The sequence below is a fragment of the Mesoplodon mirus genome (assembly GCF_964341445.2).
Source record: "Mesoplodon mirus genome assembly, chromosome: 1".
Lineage (NCBI taxonomy): Eukaryota > Metazoa > Chordata > Mammalia > Artiodactyla > Ziphiidae > Mesoplodon > Mesoplodon mirus.
The window spans coordinates 25129652-25153843 of NC_138976.1; the positions used below are offsets into that span (position 1 = coordinate 25129652).

Sequence of the window (24192 nt, forward strand, 5' to 3'; positions counted from 1 at the left end):
TACCACACTGCCCTGTTGAACGGTTTGAATGGCTGAACAAGTTGTCTGCTGCCTGTTCATGTATTTTCATGCAGTTCTGGGTTTGTATCTGTGTTTTTGGTGATTGTGGTCACCAAGAAAACCTTGTATCACAAACCACTGGAATGTGCAGAATGACTTACGGTGCAAAGAGTTTCGAAGGTCTTTTCAGAGACAAAGGACCCATCCAGGCCAAAGAGAAAGATGGATGCATAGGAGAGCATTCCTCCGAGGATGATAAGGTTGTTCATATACGGACTTGACATCTTTATCAGCCTGACGAAAGAAAGAGATACTATAGTTAGCAGAACTGTTAATTTAGCTACTCCTGCAGCAAATATTTTCTGAATGTGTATCTTGTCACCAAGGCTAGAGAGGGAGAGAAAAATGGAGACCCTGGTTTCTTTCACTGCCCCCTCCCCAAGGCTGTGTTGCCTCTGATGGGCTGTTTCCCCCTCACTATAGGACCGCGATGCTATCGATTTCTAGTTGTTGATTTTCCTGTCTTCTCAGTCAAGTTCACCTATCACTTCTCTGGGGACAGCTTGTACTGCCGGCTTCTTCTACCATTCATTTTTAGTTTACACAAAGATGTTAAGTCAACAGTTTTTTTTTTTTGGCTGGGGCTGGGAAGACAGCCAAATCTAGAGAATTCTAATCTAAGTTCAGCAACCTTCCACAGTGATGGGAGAGATGGCCACACCACACATTCCCGTGCTGAGTGGTCTAGGAGAGACCGTACCGGTGAGAATTCAGGGCTGCTCGGAATTGTGGTCCTCAGGTGGTAAGCGAGCATCCACTTTGGCTGCCGGAAGCTCACACTGTCCTGAGCACAAAGAGGGCCACACGCATGGTACCTCCCAGTACCAGGTGATGGAGATGGACAATGCAGTCCCCATCCCCATCCTCCCCCTGTCTTCACCAGGCTGTGTTAAACCATCAGCCAGCTGGAATTTACTCTCAGATGTGTCTGGCTCCCCCAGCACAATCTGTTCAGAATGTCTTGGGTTTTCAGGTGCCCCCATGGTCCGGGTGCTCTTTTGCAGATTGTAATTATGGTCAGTTGTTCCCTGAGCATTTTCTTTTGCATTCTGCAGTTCTATTAACCCTTCCACATTTAAAAATTCAGTGTCAAAGTAGTAGAGAGATAAAAAGCCGGCTGTAAATTGTGGACCCCTCATGGGCTCTTGAATTGGAAGCCCTGAGTCCAGCAAGCGCCCCTGCAACCTCATGAGGTACACCCTTGGCAAGTCAATTAGCCGACTGAGTTTCATCACCTATAAAAGCACATATACCACTGCCTAGGACACATGTGAAGCTGAGAGGGGACTGGGTCCCTGAAGGTCCTTTCGTAAACCATGAACCGCTAAGGCCCCTTCATTCTTATTACCATAGGAAGCAAGGAGGGGAGAGGCCAGAACTGAGGCAGGCTTCCTGGATGGGGGAGACCTTAAAGGATGAGTAGCATTAAGGAAGATAGAAGAGAGGGGGATTTGAAACCACAGTGACATTTATTTCCTATCTCTTTGTAGATTTTTTAATCTGAAAAGCCAGTCAAAAAATTCACACAGGGACTTCCCTGGTGGCGCAGTGGTTAAGCAATGCAGGGGACAAGTGTTCGAGCCCTGGTCCGGGAAGATCCCATGTGCCTCGGAGCAACTAGGCCCGTGCGCCACAGCTGCTGAGCCTGTGCTCTGAAGCCCGTGAGCCACAACTACTGAGCCTGCATCTGCAGCTACTGAGGCCCGCGTGCCTGGAGCCTGTGCTCCGCAACAAAGGGAGGCCACAGCAGTGAGAAGTCCACGCACCGCAGCAAGGAGCGGCCCCCGCTCTCCCCAACTAGAGAAAGCCCGCGCACAGCAACAAAGACCCAACACAGCCAAAAATAAATAAATACATAAATAAATAAATTTATTGGAAAAAAAATTCACACGGAAGCCAGCCTATTGGAAAGAGTAATGGTAATTCCCCCCCAGGAGGCCAAGAGTGGGTAGTTAGGAATTAAAGGAGTATAGTCTTAACGACAGGGACAACTTGCTGTTATGACAAAAGCTACTGCAGCTTGCAGGAAGGGAATCTAACATTAAGAGCTGACCACGTGCCCAGGGCCTTGTGTCGAGTGCTAACATGCATGGTCATCATTTAAGGCTTGTACGGAGTAGATCAGAGTTGCTTCAGATTTTTTTTGAGGCAATATATGTGTTATTGGTGATAAATAAAACAACAGGTGAATACAACTTTTTGTTCTTCAGCAAACAGGTTTAACCTAAGCAGCTGCTACCAAAACCAAAAAGAAAACAAACCCCAAAACGACAACAAAAGCTCTAGAGCTGCCAAGTTCCTCCTTGGCAAGCAGGGAGAGAGAGAAACCTCTTCTCTTGGGATTGCGCTTGTCCCTGCAGCCCAGGAGGTTGCCCTGTGTGCCTTCTGGGCACTACAGCAGAGCCGCGCCGCCTGTGGGGGGCACCGAGGCTGCTCCCCCGGCGAAGGCCCACACTCTGAGCCCTGCTCAGCCACTCCCACAACAAGGCAGGGAGCAGGGTTCAGGGATTTGCTACGGAAACCAAAGAAGCTGGCTGTGCTCAGCAAACACCACCGCCTGGGGCGGTGGCCCATACAACCCATGGCTGGCCGGAATAACTCGGAAAGCGAGTTGCTCTCCTCTGGAGAGGGAAGGGCACGCGTCGGGGAAAAGGGATCAAGGCCAGAAACCCAGGGGATAGGCTCTGCTACACGCAGCAGTGCGGCCTCGGACAGGGCCTTCCAGCCCTCCGACATCGAGCCAGCGCTCTCATGTGCAACTGCGGTCGTTATTCGAGGATCAACCGAGATGATGAAGGAGGCGCTTCCTGGGCTGTGATATGCTGTGTGGATGGGAAGTGCCCTTACTGAACTCAGCGATCTCCCTCTGGCAGTGCTTCCTGAAGATGCTGGTGGGTGGGGCAAAGACGTTTGGGGAATTCTGCTTCTATATTTCTCCTCCTGGACCACCACACAGTGCACATGCATGGCCAAAATTCCAAGAAGACCTGTGGACTTGGACCCTTCAATTTTGTTTAAGCCAGACTTCCTGTGCAAGCAGCACTCCTGCCTGTGTGTGTGTGTGTGTGTGCATGCGCTCGCGCACACACTCACTCACGTGAAACATCTAATGACATCCCAGTGACTAAGTGGCACACTTTGGAAAACTGCCCTAGTAACTTCTTCTGTGCCCCTGGAGAACGTGTTATGTGATGCTCCTACACTTTGTCTATGAGGCTTGTCTATCCAGAAAGCACTATCCAAGAGGAGGGCATGAGTGACTTACTTCTGATTCCGATTCTTGATGTTGAAGAAGAGAAAAGCGCTGGCCATGATCATTCCTAGGATGGTAAGGGCGGAGAGGATGCTGTAGAGAGGTAGGGAGATCTTACGAAGCTGCTCCAGGACGATGGTCTTGTCTTTTGGTGGTTCGGATCCTAGAAGATCAAGGAAAAGGCATCAGCTGAACTCAGTGCACAGTCAGTCCCCGAGAACATCCTTGCCTGGATGCCCTTGACATCCGCCACCTGTGCACAAACTATGCAGGACACGTCACTGGGTGAGCTGGCTCTAGCGGTTGGCCAGTAGGGAGCCTAAGCCAGGACTGATTTCTTTCTCTAAACAGAATCAATAAGGGATTTGTGATGCATTTAATCGCCATCAGAAGACTAGAATTTGGTCTAATTACCATGTTGAAAACCCATCGCCATTTATTCCCCAAAGGTACCAGTGGCTTAGAAGGTGCAGGGCTGGGTGCTGTGAGTAGGTACCATTGGTTGCCTTTGGGGTGAGGAACTTGGCTTGGGCTCTCAAGGACTCTGCTCTAACACATGATAATGGCCACCCCTCAACAGGGTGGAAACCTTGCCTGTCAATTCTGTGGAGACATATATGTGCTCTGGCTGAGGATTTTCTGCCTCAAGGTCATTATGCTATAAAAGCTCTTTCTGGTTTTCCATTTTCATAAGACTTACTGTGGGAGGCGGAAGCTACTGGCATGCCTTCGCCTCCCTGCTGTGCCAGGACTGAACAGAAACTGTGGGATTCCATCCCACTGTGTGACTGTAGAGATGTCCCTGCTCATTCTTCAAGGGCACATGGGGGAGACCTGAGGGCCTCAGAGCAAACTCATCTTTATGGATGGTGGCAAAATTGTCCTGATTTACCAGGTACAGGCTGGTTTGGGAGGAAAGATGCAGGGGCACCCTTTCCTCACCTGCCCACTTCTCGTTTCTTGCAGATCCCTTTTTTCTCAGCTGCTATTTCAGGTCAGGTTTCTGCTGTGGAATTGTGACACTTTGAAGCTTTTCCCTCCAGTGTGGAATCGGTCAGATGTTCAAGAGTGGCCAAACCTGGGAGGCCCACCAGGGGTCACAATGACCCCACCACAGCTGTGCCACGGGTGCCAACCTAGGTTATGCCTCCGTTCCCAGGAGACAGGCAGAGGATGGGCAGATGTGGCAGGGATTGAGAACTCCCCTGCACATCTGTTTAAAAAACTCTGCTAGCAAGTTCAAATGTGTTTGGAAACATTCCATGGATAAAAAGAGTCTGAATCATCTAAGCAGTAGAGGGAACTGTCAGGTTTAAAAACAGCTAGAAACCTGCTGGCTTGGTTAATGTAAAGCATTTAAGCACTTAGATGCAAAGTAACACTTATAAGAGTGGCCTCAAGGGCCGAAAGTCAGGGCAAAAGCAGACTCAAGGTGATACAGTAACACCATCTCTTGCTTCCAGCAGTAAAAGCTCAACACCTGGAAATTTTTCCTCCCACTCCCCATCCTCCTCCCCCCTCCCCCCACATAGCCTGGGCTGCATCAGGCACCGTCTGGATCCCGAACACAAGAGCTGTGAGTGCCCATGAGTTCCTGGTGGAAATAAGCTCCTCTTTGGGCACTAAGCAAGGGCGCTAGATTTGGATCAAAGGTTATGTGACTACTATAACCCCTAGTTTGTGTAGAAACAACTTCAGAAAATCAACATCTCTTGTTCCACCTTGTCTTCCCCCAAAATGGCACCTTCTCACCGTGCATCTTAGCCAAGTCATTATGGAAGCCAAAGGGTAACAGCTTATCAGAGGTGTTAGTAACGGCAGCAGTCCTGTCTCTTGCTCCCCACCCAATCCATTCATTCATTCTTCATCCGTTCACCACCATCCTTCCTTCATTCGTCCTCATTAATGATGGGCATCATCACTGATAATCACCTTCCAACTGTCAGGCCTGGTGTGGGGCACCAGTGATTCAAAGATAAGCAAGACACAGTGCCTGTCCTCAGGGAACTTACACACTAGCCATGTTTTTTTTTTTTTAAAGGCAGTAGCAAGCACATTTATTGAATGCTTACCATGAGCTGAGCACTTTAATAGAGATTTTTCTCACTTGATCTAAGAGTCTCATGGGTAGAGAAGATTACTCCCATTTTACGGGGTGAGGGAACATTTTTTTAGGGGTTAAGTGGCTTTTATAGCTAGTAAGTAGCAAAGCTGGACAGATTTGAACCCAGATCTGCCTAGCCCTGAAGCCTGTGCCTTCATCACTATGCAAAGTGCCTCTAGCGATGGGGTCCAGGTGGTGTGAGAACATCAGGCCCAGGGAGGCCTGAGCAGGAAGCAGGGGGCCGAGTGCAGTTCCGCCAGATGGGGTCAGGAAAGGCTACAGAATGGAGATGATGTGGGAGCTGAGTCTTGACAGGAAGATAAGTAGTTGGCTGTTTACTAGGAAGACATGGAAGAAAGGGCATTCTAGGCGGACGGCCCAGCACAGGCGAAGGCATGGTGCAGCCTCGGCACATGTGCAGAAATGTCAGCAGTTTGGCTGGGGAGACCTGAAAGAGCACGCAGAGAAGTGGGGCGGGGTCCCCTCCTGGAGGTCTTACAACCACCCCAGGGAGAGGCCCCTCGCTGTGAGCAATGGCGACTGGGTGGGCCTCTTCAGTGTGACGTGACAGCTGAGGGCAGAATGGACTTGAGGGGGTTAGACTGGTGATGAGTGAGCTGGTGCAGGGGTCTGGGTGAGAGGTGAACCCAGGCAGGGTGTGGACAGGAGAGCTGGGCTCTGCCCAGGTGTCCTGGCTCGGCTCTGGGTTCAGAGGCTGGTTATCCACCCTCCGGGCGGTGCAGGGCAGCTCTGAGAAGCAGGAGGCACGCCTGGAACAGCTGCTGCCCCAGTGTTATCCTGGCCTCGTGCTTCCTAACGATAACTAGCTATTGTCCTGGCTGGGTTGTTTTTTTTTTTTTTTATGTTTCTCCTCTCAGTTCTGTTTTGTGCCTTTTATTTATTTTCTGTTTGAAGTTTTCTTTCAATATGTAAACCCAGAATTCTTATTCAGCAAACCCAGATCTCCTGCGTCCAGGAGCAAATAGCCCTATCTTGGGGATCAGACTCTCGTGGTTAGAATTGGCTTTGCCTCTCACAGGCTGTGTGAATTTGGAGTTTTCTGATCCCTTTTCTCATCTGTACAACAGGCATGACAGGGCTTATCCACCCACTTTCAGAATTTTTCTGTGGCTCCATGAGGTAATAAGTGACTATGGGCTTGGTGACAGCTCCCTCAGGTGGGACTGTGAAGACCACACCTCCTCTTTGAGGCCACCTGGAGCTTTGTGGAATCCCATAGATCCAAAATCTAACCAAATGGTTCATGGGGGAGCCTTCTTTGGTGGCCTTGGATTTAAGAAGGAACTCCAGGTGCAGAAAGCCAGCTGTCTGTTCTTTGCATTCCCAGTGGAATCAAAGTAACAGCATCTGGATGCTATGGGTATGGCAGCTTCCTCCACAGCCACCCCGTGATGAGGCTGTCCATCTATCCATCCATCCACCCACCCATTCACCCATCCACATACGCATCCATCCATCTACCCAGTTCCTCACTGACTCATATGCTCACCCTTTCATTCATTTATTCACCCACCCACTCATTTATTTACTTGATCAATCATTTATTATTTTTTCATCACGTATCACTGAGCCCCCAACATGTGCCAGACCCTGGCTGGTGCCAGGAATTTAAACTCAAATAGGATTCAGTCAGGGAACTCACGGTCCAATAACCTACTAATTTCAATGCAAAGTGACAGAGGCCATAAGAAAAGCAGAGACAAAAGACTGTGGAAGCAAAGAGAAGAGAGCCGTTAACTCAGTTTGGGGGCATCAGGGAAGGCTGAACAGAGGAGGTGTCATTTGAGCTGGGTCTGGATGTTGAGGAGAATTTCTCCAGCAGAAGAGAGGGAATGGTTTTCCAGGAAGAGCAGCAAGTGGAGAGGCCTTATTACCAGCCCATCCATGTCTTTTCTGAGGAGGTGACACAGCAAAATTTAGTTGGGCCACACATAAAAAGAATTACTTCTGGCCATTCAACAGTTTAAACACAGATGCTTTGGTGAGAGCCAGCACTCCATGCAAATTCCAGTGACCCACCCCAGGGGCTGGAACCCAGCTCCCACGTGGTGATGGTATCCTGTCCTCAGTGAGAGAGTGCATGGATTGAGAGGAGAGGATGTTCCCTCTTCCCCACACAGCCAAGGACTCTGAGCTTATCCACAACCCTCAGACAATATGCAGGCCTGGGAGCACCTGAGCAGGCCCCCTCCTCTGAGAAGCCCACCTGCCTTACCTTGGAACTTAATGGTGTCGTTGATGATCTCCAGTGTGTCAGCCACAGCATTGTATTCTCCCACCTTCACCTCCCTGCTGTCTGTGGGGAGCAAGAGACAGTGGCGGGTTAGATCCAAGTCCTGTGTTTGTCTGGGTGCTCCTGTCCCAGCTCTTGCTCCCCCACAGGCTCTGCCTATATTCTTGCAGGCTTTTCCTTTCCCCAGTGCCTTTTCCAGGTAGAATCACAAAACCTCCACCTTGATCTGGGCTGGAACAAATACCCTCTCACGTCGTCTCATCAACTGGTCACCCATCCTTTGCTGTACATGTATAGATGGGAGCCTCCTCCCCCCATCACTGGACTCTCTGCCTGTTACCAAGTCTTCCCAGGGTCATTAGCCGAATGGTCTCTCTGTAACTTTCCTCTGCCATCTGGCTCTGCCCTCTAGGACTGCATGGACCACCCTGCTCCCCCTGCCCCAGGAGAGCCCTAGAGCCTTGAAGACAAAAACACATCATCCCTCTGGCAGCAAGCCTCCCACCTTATGGAACATCATTTCTATTTCCCACCCCATCCAGGCCCTGGGGGTAGGCAGAGCAAAGACGCTACAAGAGACTGGGAAAGAGGGGCCAGGACGCCAGGACAGAGTGGGCATCCTGGAAGCCAAGGAAAGGGACAATTTCACAAGGGAGCTGGCCAGCAATGCCACATGCCACCAAGACAGGGACAAGAAGCCCTTTGAACAGAGGGTCCATTCAAGGCTTGTGAGGGAATACTGATGACAGATGAAGCTGATTCAGGGAAAGGTGGGGTTACAGCCAAAGAGCCAAAGGCAAGGAGTAGAGAGTGGGGCTCCCAGGGTAGCGCAGTCTTGGACAAGGTGGTGAGTGGGCAGGGAGGGGCCAAGGGAATTCACCTTTAGATGTCTTTTCTTGTTTAGTTCTCACAGTTGTGTGCAGTTAAGTGGTTTCAGTCCCACTTTACAGATGAGGAAACCGAGGCTCAGGCAGGTTGTGGCTTTGCCCAAAGCCCCATTGATACTAAGAGCAGAGTTCAGGTTCAAACCCAGGACTGTTCCCACAGCCATGCTCTTCCCTGACATGCGGCTGCCTCAATGGGATTCCTGAGAGGTGACAGTTCTGGGCTGAGTTCCACAGGCCACCTGTGCCTCCTGAGTGTAATAACTACAGAGCAGAGTGCCCACCTGCCCACCGGCGGGGCAGGCAGGTGCCCAGAGCTGCAGAGCCTGGTTCTCAAAATGCCCAGGGGTTATAAAGCGACCCAGCAGCAGGAATTCCAAGCACGTGGCCAGAGGAGCTGCCTGCTGGGCCTCTGGCTCTAAGTGAATGTCTCTGCGGAGACACAGGTGCGCTGCTGGTTCCTTATAAGGATTCAGGAAACGGAACAGGGAATCCTATAGGCCACACTTCTGCCTGCGTTCCTTTAACTGTGGGGTGGAAAACAGGGCTGTAAAAGTCACTTCCTTCTCCCTGCAAAGGTCTCCCTGCCATTTGGGAGGCCTCATGCTGTGTAGGCGGCTGTCACTTTCGGGGGTCACCCAGCTCCTAAATGTCACATCAGCAGACTCTGCTGGGAGCTCCAGCATCCCTGCTCTGGCCTTTTGAAGTCTCAGCCATAATCAGCTCCTACTGCTCAGAGGAGGAGGCCCTGATTTATTTATTTGGTGTGGGGAGGCAGCACATGAAATATGCAGGCTGCCTGGAATAAATCATCAGGAGCCAGGCGGTGGTGTGGCTGGCAACTCACCACGCCCCCGGCCGCGCAGCCTGACCCTCTGACTCATACACCCGCTGTACCATCCATCCCACGGCACCACTTCCTGCAATGACCATAACTGCCATAATCTCTCCCCGGGGGCAGTGCTTGGAGGCTGGGTGGGGCGGGGGGCTTCACACATTCTTGCATTCAGGGTTCCATAGCAAACCTTGAATCAGGCATAATTCACTCCAGTTTACAGGTGAGGGAGGAGCTTCATGCCAGCTAAGTGAACGCTCAGAGCCAAGTGCTGGGCAGCGACCAAGCGGGTGCCTGAACTTGACTCCCCTAGTTCTAAATGCAGAGCATTTTCCCCACCCATACTGAGCAGGGCTGCTGGTCATTCAGCCCATACTTACTGAGAGTCTACTGCATGCCAGGCCCAGGGTTTCATAATAAAGAATCCCTCAAAAGCAGCAGCGTAGATGGAGGAAGCTTAGCTTATGTCCTCATCCTTGACCAAGCTGAACTTGGACATCTGGGCGATGAAGGATGTTTATACTAAATCCCTTAGTTTAATCACTTCATTCATTCATTCATTCAATAAACACTGGGTGCCTGTTATGTTCTAGGCTCTGTGCTGAAGGCTGGAGTTACAAAGATTAAAAAATAATTCATAGGGGCTTCCCTGGTGGCGCAGTGGTTGAGGGTCCGCCTGCTGATGCAGGGGACGCGGGTTTGTGCCCCGGTCCGGGAAGATCCCACATGCCGTGGAGTGGCTGGGCCCGTGAGCCATGGCCGCTGAGCCTGCGCGTCCGGAGCCTGTGCTCCGCAACGGGAGAGGCCACAACAGTGAGAGGCCCGCGTACCGCAAAAAAAAAAAAACAAAAAAAAAAATCATAATCTCTGACCTTGTAGTTTAGTGACTGCAGCATCACCCAGCCCTACCGGGTGGGTAAAATTATTCCCATATGCCAGTAATATTTCCCTTCTAGCCTGTGACCTGTGAGTGGATGGCTGTAACGGTAAAATTTCAACTTTCAGAGTGCCTATGAGGACTAAAGAGGAGACTATAGGCAGTTTCTGGCTTGGGGCCTCACAGGAAGTGTTCAATAAATTGTAGTTATTTGAGTCACGACAAAAGTAACTGTGAGCTATTTGTGAGGTCCCCAAACACTCCCTGTGTTTTCTTACTACCACTGTTCCCCACAATGGTCCCTCTGCTTGGAAGGTAGCTTTCCCCTTCCTCTACCAAACCAACATGTCCAAACCCTATCCACCTCTTCCAGGAAGGCTTCCCTGAGTACTGTTCCTCCCCAGTTGCTGTGGGCTCAAGGCATGGGTGACATGTGAGAAGCTGTGTTATAGCCATGCCCTAGGTGTGCCCAAGCCTTATGATTCCTGCCAGCTGGTCAGTTCCTGAGTGGAACCTGAAGTCTCGTTTCTGAGGTCCCAGGCAGCATAGGGTCGCATCCCCTGCACTTTGCCCAGGGCCCCTCCTGGCTCTGCAGGGGAAGGATGGTGCCCCCTGTGTTCTTCCTTTCACCCACGGCCCAGCCAGCTGGTGACCATGATAGGTGGGCACGTCCAACTTTTAACTCTTGGGATCCTCAGTAACTCTGTTGTGCAAAGAACATCGACCACTTATTTGGATACAGACGTGAAGACTGTGGAACAGGGGATTTGCGGACAGACTAGAAAGAGGATTCATGGGGGCAGCAGAGAATAGAGCAGAGGGAGAGGGGCTGTGGCGTTGAGTCTGTCACTGGCCACCCTCCCTGCCCTGCTAGCCCTGCTGTAGGTTGCCACCGACTTATCGTGTGACCCTGGACAGATGATTCCCTTCCTCTGGGCCTCAGTTTCTCCATCTACAAAGCACACCACAGGGGTTCGAATAGTTCTCAGTCCTGGCCAGGCACTAGAGTCACCTGGGGAATTTCTAGAAAATTCAGATGCCTGGGTCCCAACATGGATCCATTATATTAAAACCTCTGGGGGACTGAGGAGTGAACCCTGGGTGGTCATATTTTTAAAAGTTCCCTAAGTTGACTAACGCATAACTAGAGTTGAAAACCACTGGATTAGACCAAGGACCCTGCAACGCTGACACTTTCTGTTCTCAGAGGCTTAAAATACTATAAAACAAAGAGTCCCTTTTCCTGCAGAATAATACTGGTTCCTTGCTGTGGTGCAAAAAAAAAAGGATTCTCTTAAAAAAGTGCATTCTTTCTTTTTCTTTATTTCCAACTTTGGATTTGGATGATACATAAAGAAAATAAGTCCTATTGGTGAAAATTAGGCAGCCAAAGAAGTCCAGTCTGAAAATACTCCCTGGCTGTGGGCCTGAGAGCATCCTTGAGACGGGGCTGCGGAACTGCTTCAATCACAGAGCGGTACTGCCTCCCTCCTGTATCACAAGCCCTGGGTGGGGGAGCTGGGTGTAGGGTCACCGACCTCCTGCTGCAGCTGGTCCCCACACCCTGCTTCCTGGGTTCTACTCCCCTCACCCCCAAATGCTCATTCTTCCTCAACTGACTCTAGGTCTGCATTGAGGGAAGTATGCGTGTCTTTTACAGTTTAATTGTTGTTGCAAACATACAGAAATGTAAAACTCTGAGGTGCAAAACAAAAGACAACCTTGGCTCAATGAACATCAAAGATTCTATAAAATTACTCCATTCTAGGACTCCCTAACAAAATCCCAGACTCAGGGAAAGGAAAGAGCTCTGGCTAGAGGACAGGGCCCCTGGAACGGGTCTTGGTTTTCCCGTCTCCTCAATAAGGAGCCCCAGGGAAGTGCCATCCTCTGCCTGGGTCTTGATAAAACAAGTGGGCTAGACGGGGGAATCTCTGTGCCCTCCAGCTCTCGTTCCATGATTCTGCAACTGCTTTGAAGGGTCTTCCTTACTCCAAGCTAAAGTCTGCTCTCCGAGACTTGCCCTCACAGTCCTAGCTCCGCCTGGGGGCCACACATCACAGCAACTCCTGATCCTGGCCGTGCTTCAGAGATGGGAACACTGCGATTTTGATTTCGGGCCCTGATTCTGCTTTTCTCCAGGCTGGCCAGCCATTCCCCAGGAAGTGATTTTTCACTCCCCTCACCCACCCTGCCCCTGTGGACAGGCCCTAGATGGTCACTCTCCTCCCACTGGGTGGAAACAGGTCTAAGCAGCACCTCTCAGCATCACCAAGCAGAGAGCGACTGTGCTCCCTTGGCCTGGATTCTCCCTCACATTCATCTCTATCCACAAACAGTACGCCACTGTCGCATTTTCAGTAAGTTGACTTCACTGACCTTTGTTTTGAGATTTTTAACAGACTGGGTGGACACTGGCCAAATGCCCCAGGAGTATAATAATCCTGCCAAGGGTAGATCTGTCCAGTGACTTATAGGCAAACTGGCTCAGGGCAAAAGCTGAATACCCAAGGGGACACAGAACACATACAGACACAACAGGCTATTTGCACCTAGAACACCTTTTCTCTCTTCCTCTTGGGTAACTCTCACTGGTTCTTTAGAATTCATCTTGGATGCCACCTCTCCCAGGTAGCCTTCCTGGAACCTGCCAGGCGGGGCCGAGCACCTCTCCTCTGAATGACGTATCACACTCAGCTGGGGTCCTGTGTCTGCTCCCCACTGAACCAGGGGGCCCCCGGAGGGGAGGGGCTGTGTCTTACCCATCTCAGTACCCCCTGTGCCCAGCTAGGACCTGGCGGGCAGGTACCAGGAAATGACCGTTGTGAAACTTCAAAAGCCCAAACCATAGGATCAAAAAAAGAAAGAAAAAAAAATAGCACATCAAAATTAAGAACTTCCGCTCACCAGGGACTTTAAGTTTAGAGACAAGTAACCGAATGGGAGAAGATGTTTGCAAAGACTAAAGCCAACAAGGGACTGAAACCTAGATTACGTAAGGAACTCTTACAAATCACCAAGAAAAAGACAATACCCTCAAAATAAAAGTGGTCAAAGGATCAGAACTGACAATTAACAAATGGCGGACAAGCACAGGAAGGAATGTCCAAACTCATCAGTAACCAGAGAAATGACATTCAAAACCACAGTATAATATGACTTTATATCTTTAGATTGGCAAAAAATGAGAGAGCTGGGAAACACCAACTGTGGGTGGGAGGTAGGGACACAGGACTCCTCATGCTGGTGGGAGTGGAGATGGGTACGGCCATTCCCAAGAGCCATCTGGCAAATTTTAGGCATGTTGGGTGTTGACACACCTTCCGACCCAACAATTCAGCTCATGGGGATTTGTCCTAAAGAAATACCCAGCTGGGTTCATAAGGGGACATGTACAAGGACAATCATTATGTTTGGAGACAGGGAGTTGAAGGTGACCTGAGTGGCTGTCACTGCGAGAGTGGAGGCGTACATCCCCTGGAATGAGCAGTGAGAGCCACAGCCTAGATGTAGACACAGCAACATGGAGGCATCATAAAAACAAAGTGCTGGCGTGCAGGTGCCAGGAAATGACCGTTGTGAAACTTCAAAAGTCCAAACTTTTGCTTGAAAAAAAAGCTGAAAAAGTATGTAATCCCCTTATGTCAATACAAATTCAAAATATGCACACAAAACAGCAATACACATTTTGCAAGGACGCATACAAACACAATGCCTGCATTAAACACTTAGAATGTTTGCCTCTCTTGGGGAGAGGCAGGGGTGGCGTATGAGAATATGAGGGAAATAAAGGTACAAACAAACAAGAGGGGCTTTCATGGACCAGTGATAACAATGTTCCATGAAATGAGGAGTGTGAAGTGTGTCCTGAGGAAGTAAGATGGCACTTTGCTCAAGAAATTCTGGAGGGGGTAGATCTGGTATCATTGTGAAGAGTGCCCAGGAGAGGAGCAGGAAGCCAACAGCTGTCACAGCTCTTCTCTGTGCTAGTCACTGAGCCAGGCTCATTCATAGCCTCATGTCACTGGAGTCTCACCATCACTCTCAAGCAAGGAAAACAATCACCTTTTATTTCACTATTTATTTACTTTATTTTTAATTTTTTGGCCACATTGCGCGGCATGTGGGATCTTAGTACCCCGACCAGGGATCAAACCCGCGTCCCCTGCGTTGGAAGTGCAGAGTCTTAACCACTGGACCGCCAGGGAAGTCCCATTTCACTATTTTAAAATAAGTGCTGAGGGACTTCCCTGGCGGTCCAGTGGTTAGGACTCCGCACTTCCAATGCAGGGGGTAGGAGTTCCATCCCCGGTTGGGGAACTAAGATCCCACATGCTGGGTGGCGTGGCCAAAATAAATAAATAAATAAATAAAATAAGCTAATGTAAAGTGTCTTTAAACTTACTTTCAAAAAAAATAAAAAGAAAAAGAAAATTAAAAAGTGCTGAAATGATGTCTCAGAGAGATTAAGCCACAGTGCCTGGCTAGCAATGATTAGGTATGGCTTCTTCGAAGCTCACATACTTTCCACATGAGAGGAGGTGAGTTCCCTATCACTGGAGGCATTCAAGTAGAGGCAATGCTGTAAAGGAAAGTCAGGATTGCCTTCAACATGGAGAATCTATGGCTCAATGAAAGACAAGGTCTGCTAAATAATTCTGTCTTCCAAGCCATCTTCCTTGAGCTCCCTGAAAGGTAAGCCCTGGATCATGGGGGCTGGGGGGTATCAAGGTCAGGGTCAGACTTCCAGCCTGAAAGAGCCCATAATCACGTGTGCCCTTCCATTCCTGCTGACCCCCAACACTTCTGGTGTAACTTGCAGTTTAGTGGACTATGTCTCCACTCTTAACATCAAGTCGAGGGGCAGTCCAAAAAACTTGCCTTTTCAGACCCATGGCTTAGTGAAGAGAGCTATAAAATATGCCTTAACAGAAGGAAAAGGATATTAAAAATCAGCCTTAAGAGTCTCAAACTAGAGTCAAACTAGCTCCAAAGATTTTCTAGTAGGTTCTGGGAAATTATCTTCCTGCTTTTACAGGCACTGGCACTTGGCCAGAGAGATTATGAAGCCCCTACAGGGAGTGGCGGGGGCAGAGGCTTATTCAACTTGGCTTCCCCAGAGGACTTGGTAAGGCGCCTGGCAGATGCTCAGGAAATGCGCACTGCATAGAACCATATCTGTTACCCTGAAGACCAAACGGTAATTAACGTGTGCAAATGGGGAGGACAAACCTACACTTCACTAGGTACCTTCTGAATGACAATTACGTTGTTAGAGCGGTGGAAGACCCCATCCCTTCAAATCAGGTGGCGAAGTATACAATTCCAAAGTCTGAGTCCTTTATGCTGCACAGAAGCAGTCCAAATTCAAGCAGATTATCATTCACCGCGATTCTTACAAACAGGCCTAATGAAGGCAGTGACGGTGAGTTAGCGCGGCAGATGCTGAGATTTCACCAAGAACAGCATAAACAAGGCTCTAATCATGGCTTCACTCAACTTCCTTTCCTGCTGCAAATTCTGAGCCATGTTTAGACTTCGTTAGTAACATGGATTCTTTTTTCTCTCAAGGGGGAAAAAAAAAGCCAATTCCCTAGTATTCATCCTCATCTACATGTGGTTTGGTGCAAGTCAGTGATGGCATGGAGGAGGGGTGCTGAACTTGGAGTTGAAAGGGGGTTAGGTCCACTGCACCCAAGGTGTGTGTCCGCGGGGATGCTAATACCTACCTTACCTACTGCCACGGGTGGGTCCCTCAGAATGGTGCCTGAGCCAAGAGTAAGAATGCATGTAATTTATTTGGGAGGTGATCCTCGAACACATTGATAGGGGTGTGGGAGGTGAGACAAAGAAGGCAAGGGAGCCAGGGCAAGGTGCATTAATGAGCAGGTTTCTGAGAGGCCAAGTGAGGCTCAATCTCATGGGGACCTCTGGAGACAGAGCAGAACATACCTTGGCGTTCTTGGGAGTTTCCACCCAAGTAGGAAGGACGCTGGGGGATTGATCCTCCACTTCTCATCCATCCCTGGCTCAGGGCTGCCCTGGAAGCATTAACTCCCTGAATATCTGTCCTGTTCCTTGCACAGGGTGAGAGGTGTAGGTGCTCTTAATAAGATGCTTGTTTGGAACCATGGATGCTCAGGGACTACAGGTGGGACGCGGATGGCATCTGCCACACCTACTCCCTAGGATTGGGGGCTCTGGGAAGCCTTGAACACAGAGTAAATGGAAGGAAGCTGGGAGTGAGGAAGGTCATGTTTAGGGCTCTGAAACTCTCTCTGGATACAAAATGCCTCAGCCTCAAGAGGGACCATGGGGCTAGCCCTGGCACATTATTTTAGAGTAGTTCTGTCTATCCAGCATTCCTAAGTTTGCACAAAAGGTCATTTCTCCAGCCTGGAACAACAATGGCCACCATTGTGAAGTAGCTTCAGTTCACATTTCTGTTGTCAAGACTAAGTGCTGTTTGTCAGACATTCTGCCTTGACTCAAGCCACTGGAAACCAGGAGTAAATGAGCATGCTCTCAAATTTCCATGAGCCGGATCACTCACCAATTCAGTAAACATTTACCAAGAGCCAGCCAGGAACCAGGCAGCATGTTAGTAATGTGACTAGCTTCCTAGCACCCAGAGTTTATAGAGCAAAATGTCATTTGGCCCAGCCCCAGGGGACAGGCAGGGTTGGCATTAGTGTCATCCCATTTTCCAGAGGAGGAAATTGAGGCTTAGGGAGATAAGGTGGCTTGCCCAGGGTCACACTGCTGGTAAACTTCAGAGCAAGGGCTCGAATCCAGGTCTTTTGCCTCCAAATTAATTTAATAAACTTGTACCAGGGGTCTACTGAGTGCCAGGCTCTTGTGATACCAATCCTACAACTCTGGAAGCAAAAAGTAGAACAAGGGGCTTCCCTGGTGGTGCAGTGGTTAAGAATCCGCCTGCCAATGCAGGGGACACGGGTTTGAGCCCTGGTACGGAAAGAACCCCATGCCGCGGAGCAACTAAACCCATGCGCCACAACTACTGAGCCTGCGCTCTAGAGCCCGCGACCCACGACTACTGAGCCCGCATGTCTAGAGCCTGTGCTCTGCAGCAAGAGAAGCCACAACAGTGAGAAGCCCACGCACTGCAACAAAGAGTAGCCCCTGCTCGCTGCAACTAGAGAAAGCCCGTGCGCAGCAACGAAGACCCAAAGCAGCCAAAAAAAAAAAAAAAAAAAAAAAGTAGAACAGGACCATGGATTCCTGGCTCCCCTTTCAGTCTTCTTCTCCAAAGTGCCTGCCATTTCCAACTAATTTGTGTTTTAGTTTTACAAAGAAGGTAACAGAGCCTCCTACAAAATGCTTCCTCTACTACAGATAAAAGGGTTTAGAAGGCACCAGGAACTTTACAAACAAGAAGCCAAAAAAGCATCTTTCATGGTCTTCAGAGGGATGGTGGGATGGGCCAACTTCCAAGATGCTGCCAGCGAGCACTGAGACAGCCTGGGTGTAAGTTCAGGAGAGACCCTCCAAAGGGAGCCCCACTGCTGGGGCTGGCTGTCTGTGAGTCAGCCCTGCTGTTCCACCGTCCCCTCTTAGAAGAGGGCAGAGGGTGAGGGGGAGAGAGAGGGCTTGAAGGGTACAGCAGAAAACAGCATGGTGACCCCCTTTAGAAGCCTTTTTCGAAGTCAGTGGCATGAGGCAATTTAGGATCTAGTAACCCCAAGGTGGGGGGCAGGCCCATCCTCTGGGTAAATTCCGGGAAGGTCCCAGAAGACAGAAGACCAGCCTCCCTTGGAGGTGAACCATGAGCCCAGAGAAGGAAAGGAATGAACTTGCTGTCCAACAGCAAGTCTCTTTCTGTCCCACAGCAAGTCCCTTTCCGTGTCTGAGCCTCAGTTTCCCCTCTGAAATAAGATGACAACCTGGAGCCCTTCCAGCCTGGACAGCCACTCAATAAATCAATGCCCCTCCATCTTGGCAGGAAGGTACCTCCTGAGACCCTCTAAATTTGGAAAACTAACTGTTGTGCTGATAAGAATATGCCCTCAGCACAGCAGCCCTCTGCCAACAGGATCAACGTCTGTTTTAAAAACATGTAAACAGGAATATATGCAAGGCCCAGCTCTGACAGCCAATAAACGCTGGACACAGAAGTGGCAAAGGGAGGACACTCAGGCACAGGTGTACATGTGAACACACAAAGGCTGGCACTTGGGGAAAGTCGAGGTCTAGTCACTTCTCTGTCACCAGCCAGCTGGGTGTCCCTGGGAGGAACACCTCCCTTCCCTGGGCCTCAGTTTCTCCACTTATACCATGAAGCAGTGGGATGAGATCATCTCTAAGGCCCTGCCCCATGTGACACCCTACATGTCATTAAGTTTTGGGAGCAGCTATAAGAGCAGGCAGACAAAAAGGCACCCGGGGGTTTCAACACACCAAGAAAACGTGGATTTGCCCCCAGAAAAGTATCATAATTTTTGACTAAATGCTAATCATAATTGCTACTACTTGCTGAGCAAGAAATATACGCACGTTTCTCTGTGTTATCTCATCTAGTTCTTCCCACACCCCGAGAAGGTAGGTAGGATCATATCCCTATTTTACAGATGAGGACATTGAGGCTCAGAGAGGTGAGTCACTTGCCTAATGTTCTACAGTGACTTGAGCTCAGGTGGTTTCAAACCCACCTCTGAACTACTGTTTGCTACACTGCTTTCCTTATAAATGCCTAAAACCAGTCACTGGAGTTGGTGTCTAATCCTAACACTCAGAAAAAAAAAGGCAGTAAAATTGGCACGCATTTGTAGCTGTGATTGGCCAATCAATAATTTACAAAATATTCTCCCAGAATGATATAATTTGAGAACTGGAAATGTGACAAGAGAATTTAGTTGCAATCACTCAAAAAAAAGTATCTTTGCCAAGATGCTTACTTTGTTCAGCCAATGAAGAAGTAAGACTTAACAAATGGGAAAATAATTACGTTTGCCTAAAATTACATCTTTTGTGCACACCAGAGAGCTGACATGCATTTCAATTACCTGCCACAGGAAGACAAATGGGTAAATCTACAAGACTGCATTATGGAGCCACAGTACCGGAGAACACCTCTCCTGACTGATCTGCATCTGGCTGGGATTTGTCTGAATGAATCTGAATAACTCGATTTCATTTCTTGCCTTCCCCTGGATGGCTCTGGGATCTGCTCAAAGTGAGTGGACACAGAAGGCTCTGCTCTTATTTCTGGATTTTCTAGAAACATCCAGATACTGAAAAACACTGCATTAATGAAAGGTCCGTCTCATGGTTCTGGCTAACAACCCTGCTAATGACCATACCGGGCCAAACCGAAGTTCCTCCAAGCAGAAGACCCAGCCTTGCTCCTCACAGACACCCTGTGGGCTCTGACAAGCCACTGTCCCTCTCTGGGCCTCCGTTTCCTCCTCATCACATGAGGAATGTGGTCTGAATGGCTGCTGAGGTCCCTTCCAAATCTGACAGAAGAAAAGTCTGACAGATGATCTGGTTTCTTAAAAAACCAAATGGTCTGTAAATAGTGTGTGTGGGACAATTATAAATTAAAAGGGACTAAAGAGACACATCAACCAGATGCCATGAGTGGACCTTGTGTGGGCTCCCCAACAAACCAACTATAGAGTCATTTTTGAGATAATTAGATGATCAACATAGACTCAGAATAAAGCATATTAAAACTTCTTAAATGTTTAAGGTGCAATAATAGTATTGTCGTTATGTGGTTTTTTTGTTTTTTGTTTTTTGTTTTAATTTATTTAGCTCTACGTGGGCCTCTCACTGTTGTGGCCTCTCCCATTGCGGAGCACAGGCTCCGGACGCGCAGGCTCAGTGGCCATGGCTCACGGGCCCAGAGGCTCCGCGGCATGTGGGATCCTCCCGGACCGGGGCACAAACCCATGTCCCTGCATCGGCAGGCGGACTCTCAACCACTGCGCCACCAGGGAAGCCCCCCTATCGTTATGTTTTTTAAAAAGTCCTTATCGGGCTTCCCTGGTGGCGCAGTGGTTGGGAGTCTGCCTGCCAATGCAGGGGACACGGGTTCGTGCCCCGGTCCGGGAAGATCCCACATGCCGTGGAGTGGCTAGGCCCGTGAGCCATGGCCGCTGAGCCTGCGCGTCCGGAGCCTGTGCTCCGCAACGGGAGAGGCCAGAGCAGTGAGAGGCCCGCGTACAGCAAAAAAAAAAAAAAAAAAGTCCTTATCTAGTAGAAATGCATACTGCAGTATTTATAGATTGAAATGAGATAATGTCTGGGAGCTGCTTTAAAACATTACAGCAAAAAAAGGGGGTAGGGGATGGAGTGAGTCAAGATAAAGCAAGATTGGCAAAATGGTGAAAACAGTTGAAGCCGGGTAATGGGTACATGGGGTTCATTATGCAATTCTCTTGACTTTAGAGTCTATTTGAAAATTTCTATAATCAAAAACTAAAACAATGCAAGATTCCTCAGAATACTGGCATTGACTTAACTGCCACGCCCCATACTTTCAATAAGCCTGAGTCATGTGGAAAGACTGAACAGGCCTGAGAAATAATGCAGTTGAGAAAAAATATTCTAAATACGTTGAAGCTAATGTTTTCATAGAGAAGTGTTTTCTATTGACTCTTTCTGTTTTCTGGAACATCGTACTTTCATTTCTTTTGATGTATTTTATTGCATAAACATAACATCCTTGAATACAGAATTCCTCAATTAGAAAGAATAAGCATCAAAAAGCCTACCTTGAAATTGAGTAAATTTAATGGTCCCCATTCTCTCCCCGTTCCGGAACACAACTTGACCCTAAACAGAAAACAAAACAAAGAAGAACAAAGAAGAAATGCCATATTAGCCCAAACACTACTGATCTCAACTGAAATTCATTAATTGTACAATGTGATTATTATTATTATTGGAGAAAGAATAGACTCCCGCTGGACCACGGATGCAAAATTAAACGAATTGTTTTCAAACTGGTTGTGACTTTATCTGGATAATTTGAGGAGCATAAAATCAATAATGGAACCAACATTAAAGCCCAGATATGCATCATCATTATCATCATGACTATTTATTAAACACCCAGGTGCCCTCTGTTATCCCAGGACAAGGTCTTCCAGGGCGTTAGAGAGATGGAGGAAGAGATGAAGAAGCCCTTGGAGCCTGGCCCTGCCTCTGCTCCCATGCCCCACCCATAAAAATGTGGGGCTTTGCCTAGGTTGTTTGGCTGCAGGACCAGAAGGGGGCTAGAGGTCCGTTAGTATTCCTTATTAAGGACAGAGAATGTTTTTTTGTAAGTTCTTCCTGAGGGGTGACGTCAGTCCCAAATATAACTGGGCTACGGGGCAGCACAAAATTAAGCTTCTTGAGCCAGTGAGACCTGACTAGTGTCACAGGCAGCTGAGCACCCCTCATTAGGGACCCCGGGGGCTAAAGACAGCATCATCTACTGCATCTGCCTTGCTGGCTGACACCCAGCTTCCATATGCTGGGCTAAATAAACCAGGAACATAAAGAGGGGATGTGGTCTCTCCTTGCCTATTTAGGGTCCACCTAAAATTCTGCAACCATGTAAGGAAATTGATGCAGGTTATATAAATGAATCTTTATGACAAGCTTGAGTGGAAAGGAGGATGATTCTGATTTTACAGGTGAAGAAACTGAGATTGAGGGAGGTTATGCCAAGGTCATTGTAAGTGAGGCTGCTGGATTCAAATCCGAGTTTGATTTTAATGCCCATGCAACTTCACTACAGCATGTTGTTTCTGATCCAGAAATAAATTTCTTCCTTTCTTTCCATTAATGTGAAACTAGGAAAATAAATTGTCTTAAAGGTACACTGCTTTATGAGCGCAGTTACGCTCTTGCATCATCAGGTAATAGCAAAGACAATACCACAGATTCCATTCAATTCTCAAGAGAAAGTGCCAGAAAGTACATATCTTCCCTTGATGGAAAGCCAAAGTCTGAGGCCCTGAGGCTTTTGGAACAAAGAGAATCACTCAACCTGTTCTCGGAATGAGAAACACCTTCTAAGGCCACTTGACACCTTTTTGAGATCCTGAAGACAGCTGCTAGTGGTATCAGTTTGAAACTAACGCCCACCGAATTCTATATTCAGTTGACGGTAAGCAATTCCCTGGAGTGTGAAAACACTTCAATGTAAGGTGAGACAGGAGCTGTGATTTTATTTCTAGGGATGATTAAAAAACACAGAACATCTTCCAAAGGATCGCTTTTATGTGAATGGACCACTTTGCATGGGCGGAAAAGATGCAGATATTGTCCACAGGACATTTCTTTGTTTGACAAAAGTGGAGATCTAACTAATTCACCCATCTCCTGCCAAGCCTTGAAGAACTCCAAAGACTTCTAGACATAAAATGTGGACAAATTCTGCAGAATCTTTATTAGTTAAATTAAAAAAAGATATTGAATGGTATTCAAAGAGTGGATGGAATAATACTGGAGTGGAATACAGGGCGGGGGTGAGAAAGAACCTCCTTTTACTTTTTGGGTTTTTTTTCCTTTCTCCTTTACTTTTTAGATAAAACTCATTAGTTCATCTTTGAAGTAACACCTGTCATATTTTACTTTTCTCACAGTAGCTATTTTTACTCACAGTAGCTCCTCCTAACTCCTTAATTTTTCAGGTACTGCAGTGGGAGGAGGCCAGTGTCTTGAGTATCACAAAGCTGGGTTCAGGGCCCCCTTGGGCAAGTTCCTGAACACCTGAGTTAGGGACCTAGCACAGCTCCTGGTCTTCAACGGGCACTCAGTAAATGGCACCAGTAATTTTTATTTAAACACATTTAATAGCAGAGAGCTGAAATAAAAAAGATTCCAAGCTTCCAGGAAGCTTTCCAACCTTTGAGAAGAGATTTTCAACATCACATGATTTCAGCTGGCAAAGGGGTAAACTGTTGGGCCCTAATCCAAGGTGGCTTCACCGCTCAGAAACATCAGCCCCCAAGTGACTGAGTTCCCAAACCACACGGGCCGCCGTGTGTTCAGCCAAGGGGAGAAAGATGAGAGGCCTGTGACTGTGGTAACTGAGGGTAACACGGACAAGCAGATGGGTAACTGGCTATATCGAGGCTCTGCACCAGAGAAGAGCGGAGAAGCTCTGTGGAGCCCCCTTCTGAGGAAGATTTGACACGTGATTCTTTCCTGAGGTTGTGACCATGGCATCTCTTGGGTTGGATAGATGATGCCAAGTCTGCAACCTTGAGCACGGCTGACTGGATGGGGACTACCACCCCAGCCCGGCCAACGTCAATAGGACTGGACACCAGCAAGGAAGGTCATAAGCCAATCAGGTGATTTTCATGAAATTCTGACTGATGGATGGCCTCCATGTTAGCAGATGGACAACTCACGACATTCCATAAATATTTACCTGCCCTGGGCCGGTCCTCTTTTAGGTGCTGATTCCTGCTCTCAGAAAGCTTTGTATTTGATTAGGAGAGACAGGCAAAACATGTTCACCAAAAAATGAACGAGATGATTTCAGTTAGTGAAGAGTGCTGTGAAGAAAATCAAAAGGGAGTGCCTAGACAAGCGGAGTGAATTTACTGTGTGGTCAGGAAAGACCTCACTGCAGAGGTGACATAAGAGCTGAGCCCTGTACAGCAAGAAGCAGCTACTCCAGGCAAAGGGAAAGGCCAGGACAAAAGCCCTCAGGTGGGAAAGAACAGAAAGGGCCAGCAGGAGGAGTGTAGTGAGGGAGCGGGAAGGTAGGTGGGGCCTGGGGGCCCTGACAGGGCTCTGGAGGGGATGCTAAGTGCAGTGCAGAGCCATGCGGGTGGGGAGCTAAACAAAGCAGCAATATGATCTGATTTAAGATTTGAGAAGATTGCTCTGGCTGTCCGAAAATGGGAATAGAGACCCGGGAGGCTTAGGCAGCTGGTAATCCAGGTGTGAGGTGA

At 48.5% G+C, this 24192-nt stretch overlaps 1 protein-coding gene across 1 annotated transcript in view; it reads right to left on the bottom strand.

Moving 5' to 3' along the window:
• The window catches only part of GABBR2 (gamma-aminobutyric acid type B receptor subunit 2), a gene marked incomplete at its 5' end in the record, with an annotated part of 369241 nt that overhangs the window by 81211 nt on the left and 263838 nt on the right, over positions 1–24192 (bottom strand). Inside the window, 4 exons of the mRNA XM_082619674.1 lie at positions 162–294; positions 3326–3476; positions 7654–7734; positions 21007–21067. Of these exons, the coding sequence (XP_082475800.1) occupies positions 162–294; positions 3326–3476; positions 7654–7734; positions 21007–21067 (426 nt within the window). The remainder of the gene's footprint in view (positions 1–161; positions 295–3325; positions 3477–7653; positions 7735–21006; positions 21068–24192) is intronic.